The 7,830-nt window shown below is 26.7% G+C and overlaps 1 protein-coding gene across 1 annotated transcript in view; it reads left to right on the top strand.

Moving 5' to 3' along the window:
• LOC100163133 overlaps positions 1-1,845 on the top strand; it is a 34,745-nt gene extending 32,900 nt beyond the window's left edge. The window contains exon 16 of the mRNA XM_001943114.5: positions 1,217-1,845. Within this exon, the coding sequence (XP_001943149.2) occupies positions 1,217-1,552 (336 nt within the window). The 3' untranslated portion in view covers positions 1,553-1,845. The remainder of the gene's footprint in view (positions 1-1,216) is intronic.
• The last annotated feature ends 5,985 nt before the right edge of the window (positions 1,846-7,830 follow it).

Consider the following 7,830-nt stretch of genomic DNA (forward strand, 5'->3'; position numbering starts at 1 on the left):
CACCATACAATTTTGAAAATATTTTGACTCTTTTTGAGCTGTTTACGGACATTTTCAGTTTTCAATTTTTTTAGTTTTTTTTTCTATAAATATCAATAAAGTTTTATCTGTTGGGCCAAAAAGTGTATAAATTTAATACAAAGCTCCTGATATATTGTTACAATATCAGTTGAAAAATATTAAAAATACATAGGCACAATTTTTTTTTATAAGCATTTAAAGATCAAATTTTGACAAAATTTATCAAATTTTAATTTGAAAAATTATTTTGTAGTTAAAAATTTATAAAATGTTCAATTTTTGTATCTAAGAATTGAAAATTTAAAACAAGATTCCACGTAAGTAATTAATTCTATTACCAAAAAATCTAAAAAATACATTTACACAGTTTATTTTTATAGTCATTTTAAGTACAAATTTGGATTGAATTTGAATACTATTTTAGTTATTTTGTTGTGATTGTATAATATTATTCGTGGGTACTTGAAACTTCTAAAGTATACTATTATATATCTATGATAGTACCACGGTTTTTTGTTGATGTATAATGCGTTATAAGTACCTAGTAGATATTATGATATGATTAATTTGGAATTTATTATAGGTACCTATTATAGGTCAATTTTTTTTAAATACTTTAGACTATAATATAATATTATGTCTTATACCTAGACTGACATACCGTCTCCGCTCAGAATCGTTTTTATTCAATTGTAAAGTTTCATTATAAATTATAGTCTGGTATCTTAACACACTATAGAAGCTATATTTAACAATAATGTAAATACCATACAGTTTTTGTAAAATAAAATATATACAATAGGTATATGTTATATGTACACGTATAATGCTCGTACCTATTATAAGATATAAAAATAAAATACGGTATCTATTTTTACACCACTGATTATACCTAAACTTACATAGGTACTTTGTGTAGTTATATAATTCCATGCATATAATAGTACAAAGTGACAAGTGTCCACGTTCTATAGTCTAAAGTTTTACTCGGACGCACAAAGTGTCCGCGTTCTGCAGTCTTAATTTTTGCCCGACCGCGTTTGGTACTTTTAATGTTCGACCGTAAAAACTGACTAACAAAATCTTCATTATTATATATTTGTGTAAAATATTATAATTCCAATCGAAGTTAAATATTAATTTAAGTATTCACTCCTGGCATGTGTACTGACTCACGTGTATTTTTTCTTCACAGGAACCCGTGAAAGTATGCTCCAGCATAACGAACATAGGCGGCGCGGTCCTGCGGTCAAAGACGGCCGACATCGAACACATACTGCGGAAACAGGCGGCTCTGAAGCCGAGGAAGGTCAGCCAGTCGTCGGAACCGTTGACGGCGGGCCACGAGAAACCCAAACGGAAGACTTCGGCCGAAGCCACGAGACATCCGCTGAGGATAGAGCCGGATCCGAACGTGGGTGAGAGGCTGGCCGGAGGTTCGTCTTACCGGTCCCCGTCACCCACGAGGAACGTCTGGAGACGGAAGGACGTCATATCCAGCATGCCCAAGTACAAAAAACCGTATAACTAAATACACCACGGTCGGATGTATTATAAATTAAAAATATTTTATATTATATTATTAATTGTTGTCTACGACCGACGACGTCATATTATGATCATATTATTATAAAAAATATAATATGATTATGTAAATAATGCATGATTATTATAATATTATCATTAGTATTTTACTATCACACGATATGCTTTTCTGTTTATTCGTTTTAGTCCAAGTGCAAAATGAAAATAAAATATTAAATATATGTGCATAAAACAAACAAACTGTAATCACTTTCAAAAAAAGTCTTAATATCATATAATATATACTACTGACTTGTATTTGTGCTTACTAATTATTATACTTTTTATACTTTTGAATTTTTTTGTTTTACTTTTTTTTCAATATTTTATTTAAATATTTTATTTAAATATTTTTTATAATTTCATCTTATTAAAAAAAAAATATCTTTAAGACTCAAGTCTTTCGAACTTGTTAATCTTAATGTATGAATGTTATCGATCACATTATTATTATTATTATTATTATTATTATTAGGTATTATTATTATAATTATATTATATTATATTATTATTATTATTATTATTATTATTAATTATTTTTTATTTATTTATTTTTTTTTTTAAGACAGTAAAACGAAACATTGTATTTCGCTTTGTAATAATGGATGTGCATATTCACGGATAAACATATTATTATATTATATTATATTTTCTCTGACTTACGTTTCATTTAGTTATTTGAAACCGTATATAGGTTAATTTGTTTTATTATTAATTAACCCGCGGTAACTTAGGCCATTGGGTGGTTTTAACTGTGGGGAGGGTAGTAGGGTACTGTAGGTTTTATGTGAACACATGTGTTTTAGTTTGGAAGAATTTACAAGTGGGCACCCGTAGATATCTGCCATGCTCAGGTGGGGGATGGCGGACTCCCTCTCCAGACACCGTAACTGCCCAAAGAGAAGTACCACCCGAGACCTAGGTTCGAACCGGCGACGGTTCGCGTCGCAGCCGAACACCTTAAAGCCCACTGAGTTACTCCGTTCCCCTCCTTAATTTTATCAAACACTCAAAACGCTTAATACTTTACTTAAAATTGTTTAATGCTCGTCGACTTAGTTTGTATATCACATAATATTAATAGGTATAGGTACATAAAAAGCCGCCTATAGGTACTTACATTAACAGTATAATATAATATGCAGCAGTGTAGACTGTACCAACCGCACTCTCGTGCAATTACATATTGCAATTTCAGTTGCATCCAAAAAACTGCACACTTATGATTTTGACTTCTAAAAGGTGGATAGACAAAAACCGCAAACTTTGTATATTAAAACACCGCATCCATTAAAACCACAACTATCTTCAGACCTACAGATATATTATTATGTGTAATCATAAATTTCAAAAACTTTTACCAATTTTACCAAATTTAAAATTGTGATTTTCTATTAGCACCCAAAGTGAAAAAAAAACGTGTATATGGGTAACGTTCTGTTTGTACATTATAGGTGTCTAGAGAGTCGCTGTAATGGATGTGTTAAATTAGAATTAAATGATATAAAATCATTATAATGATAGCAAAGAGTAAAGACGGTCTGTCAACCTATAAGTCTACTAGTAAGAAATATTTTATAATATTATTGAGATTAAAGTAGTTTAATTTATTTTGAAGCATTAGTACCTACCACAATAGCCAATAGATTATACTAATTTTTGTCGAAAAAATAGGATTTTAAAAATTGGACTGGTGGTATTCTAAAAGTTTCAAGTACCCACGAATAATATTTTTAAGCTACAAGAAAATAACTTAAAGCATTATTCTTGGTTTTAATAATATATAGTATAACTTCCGACTTCGTTCAAATTTAAACTTAAAATAACTATAAAAAAACGTGTAAATATATTTTTTGGTTATAGAATGAATTATTTATGTTTTAAATATTTAATCCTTACCTATAAAAATTGAACATTTTATAAATTTGTCAACATTTGAACTTTAAATGATTATAAAAAAAAAAATTATATATATATAAAAATTGTTGCAATATCAGTTTAAAAATATATATTATATAACAAGTAACAATTTTTTTTATCAACATTAATAAAAAAAACTAAATAAAAATTGAAATTTTTATAGGTATGCATATAAATAGCTTAACATATTTTAAAAATTATATTTGGTTAGGTTAGATTAATATAAATATTCAGTAAAAATTGCATGTACCTACTGTACTTTTGTTTAAACTTAATGTGGAAAAAATATTAACCTAACTCAGTTTAAAAAAAGTTAATCTATTTTTTTTAAATTAGTATGCAGGTACATAAACAGTGACTGCGTACATTCTAATTTCCTAAATTATAATAAACAATTTTAATATAAACCTATTGTTATTATTATATAATTTTTTATATTATAGCTACCTGGGTGCCTAAAGCTAATTTTAACTGTCAATTAAACTCGTTAAGTTCATAATTTGATTAAAAAATTAAGTAACTAGTTAAGTAAAAATTTTAAAAAAATTAACTTGAATTATTTTGATAAATATTAATTCGAAAATGAGATTTTACCAATCAAAGGAAGTTGTTAAATACATACCACATTCCACGGTAATGGCTTGCTCCAGAGACATGGTTCAAAATGTTATTGAGAAAATTAAAGAAAATTAAAATTATTCAGCAAGTATAATCCAAAAAAGTAGGTACAGAAAATGTTTAACTTTTAATGTTGTTTATGTACACAATATACCGGTATTATATTATATTAATTATTATATCATATTAATATTATTATATATATAAATATTGATATGTCTAATATAAAATGTGTACCGACTTTTGCATATTATTAATACTGTTGGCAACGCTTTTTGATTTTCGAACTGTTATCAGTCGTCGGCTCCTTATCATTTTCCGGACAACTGCTGATGCTGACTCCCGCATTTAACATTAATTTTTAGTTTCACTCTTTAGTCTTTAGTTTCAGAATGACAGAATATGTATACTAAGTTCACTGTTCATATTACATGACAAATAATTATTTTGTCTGCGTACCTACTGACGTATATGATTACCAAAAGCCCAAAGTTTAACATCTTGTGAAGCATAATTTAATATTTATAATTATTTCTTGAATACAGCAACTTGCATAATATGAGTTCGATATTGATGAAACAAATAGTGTTTAATAGTAAGTTTTCTTTATAATGTACCAAATGAATTTTATGAATTTTATATTGATGTTTATATAGAAATTAAAATTGTTTTATTTTTTTGTTGAATATTGTAGTTATAAGAACGTACAAACATTTAATGTTAATGTCTACGCAAAAAGCATCCAGTCTGTTCTACTATTAAAGTAGAATATATCAGTTCTACACATTAAAAATGTTCAATCTATGATGGGGTCTATGTTAGTTTGTTGCTTTGGGAAATCATGAACTCAAACTTAATACTCTCTAATCGATTATTTTTTTTTAGTCAACAAGAATTTAAATTGATCAATGTTAAATCAGAGATCAGAAATATAGATTGGATAACTAAAGAAAATCAATGGGAGCCAAATCATCGATTCAAATTAGGTAAGTTTTTTATGTGTAACATCTAATGACGGATTAAGATTTCAGAAAATTTAAAATTACATTTTGAATTCCTTATTCCAAAGCAGAATGCCTACTTTCATGTATAAAAATCAAATTATCAATGAGTAGTTATTCAATAATGAGTTATAAGTAGAGAGCAGATTTTTAGGTTATTAAAAAGATTATAATACTTATTGTCTTATTCCTTAAACATTAAAAATATGTTTTTATTTTAAATAATTTATAAAATTGTACTCAAGTTACAATTAGAATATTGTATATTTGTATATGCCTAAATTAAACTTTACAATATTTACATCTACCAGATTAATATTGCACCTAATGTTATAATATACTCAAGCTTGAAAATAAACCATAAACTTCAACATATGCAATTACCTAGTTGTATAATTTCTTATGTAAATTATTTAAATCCAGCTGTATTTAAAACAGGTAAATTGAATAAAATAAAATAAAATAAATATCTGTTGTAGGTACACCATTCCTTTGTGCAAGAAGTTAAATGCATAATAACTTTAAAAAGGATTTATTATTAAATGAGTACATGTGTATTTAATAAAATAAATCTTCTTCTTTTCCTTCACTTTCTCTCCCAACTATTTGGGGTCAGCCGATTTAATAAAATAAATATATTATTAAAATGTATACCTGCAGGTTAAAATACTATTTTTATTATAAACCATGTCTTTAGATAATTATTTAAATAAACTCTTTCACTGTTTCAGATGTACTATTACATCCAAAACATTTATATAATCACTGCTCCAGACATATTCAGATCATATTATATATTTAAAAATTTTAATTTAAAAAAAAATTAAAATAAAAAATATTTTAACAATACAATTCTATTGTACTTTAGCAAGAAGTTAAATGCATTCATGTACCTAGTAACTTTTAAAACAATTTATTTTAATATTAAAATATAATACATAGGTATTTAATAAAATCAACATATTATTAAACCATGTCAAGATAAAATAAATTTTTACTTTGTATAGGTAATTCAAAACAGTTAATACATGTAGAAGTTAATACAGTGTCGTATAACTTTAGTTGGGTTGAGGGTGATTAATAAACATAATAATATCAAGCATTAAGAAATTCTGTATTACTGTAAACTGTAAAGGCAACTCGGCACAACTTAACCTACTCAGTACAAAACATCACGATTATGGTTCACTGACTACTAACTGGACTGCGTGTTATTGTGATTTGTGACCAACAATTTGACAATAAGACTAATAACAATAGTAATAACACAATAATACTATAGATTATAGAACTCATAATAGTAAATCTGATGATAATTCAAATAATCCCACATACATACATCAATATAAAAAAAAAACTGTTATACCTACTTCAGTGTTAGTGTATTTTTTCATTTTTGAAAAAAAACTATTTTTTAATTGTTGGAGTTTAAACAGTATAATATTTAAAATAACTTAATTTCAATTTAATATGTAATCTACTTATATGTCAATTTGTTGTGTACTAGTATATGTTTCACTGTTTATTTATTACTTGTCTTATTTTAAATCTCAAAAGTATTTTAGATACATTCTGAATGGATATTTTAGGTGGACATTTTATTAACTCGTTGACTGCGTATGTCTTTTTGCAGTTTTCACCCAGTGAGAATGATAAAAGTAAAAACAAAAGAAATTTAAAAAAAAGTAAAGACTTTGTGTAAAGAGTTTACAATTATAGATTGCTCATTATGGTCAGGAATGTTCTTCTATCTGTTAAAACATTTTTTTGTATGGATTTGTATGTAACTGGTACATCAACAAATGATTACAATTTATAACTAACAACTTTGGTTGACTGTAGAGAATAATTAAAAAATATTATATTGTTGCAGGTGAACCTACCAATGATGAAACGACTTCTTTCGCTAAAAAAATTTATATTCATATATTGTTTAGCTATATGGAGAGCGTTGCACAAAAAACATCAATTATTCATTGATGAGAATGCTGACATTCACTAAAAAATAATACCGCAAAATGAAGTTATTATCAACTAAAAATGTAATAATTCAGTTAAAATATAAATTATTTATTTTACTAACAATATGATCGAGTTTACGCCCGCCAGATGCGTATTCTTCCTCCACTCAGGTTTAGTTGACATCCGCCAATTATATTTCTCGTATTTTCAATGTCCTTATCATCTTTTACGCAATTTATACTGCAGATTAAAAAAGTACAAAAAACTGCGGTATTTAAAATAATAATAATAACACAATAAAGTTAGATCAACTATTTTATCAGATTCCTGGCAAGCTTTTAATAAAATATTGAAAGATAAATCCGGTTTTGGGCCACATGCATAAATTTATCTATTTCTATATTTACAATTAATTTATAATATCTTATATCTTAATATATATAAATCTCGTGTCACAATGTTTGTCCTCAATGGACTCTTAAACCACTTAACCGATTTTGATGAAATTTTTTACACCGCGTGTAATTTGGTCCAACTTAAAAGATAGGATAGTTTTTATTTCAAATTTTTTAATACATTAAATATTTTAATTAACTTTTTAATAAATTTGTATAATTGCATGGTGTATTTCGGGTTTTCCCGTAGCCGACCGCGATAATATCTATCTGTAACCTGACCTTTTTTCTATTGTATGTGTTTTATCGTCGGTGGCGTGTAGATATGA

The sequence above is a fragment of the Acyrthosiphon pisum genome, chromosome X, assembly GCF_005508785.2.
Source record: "Acyrthosiphon pisum isolate AL4f chromosome X, pea_aphid_22Mar2018_4r6ur, whole genome shotgun sequence".
NCBI classification, from domain to species: Eukaryota; Metazoa; Arthropoda; class Insecta; order Hemiptera; family Aphididae; genus Acyrthosiphon; species Acyrthosiphon pisum.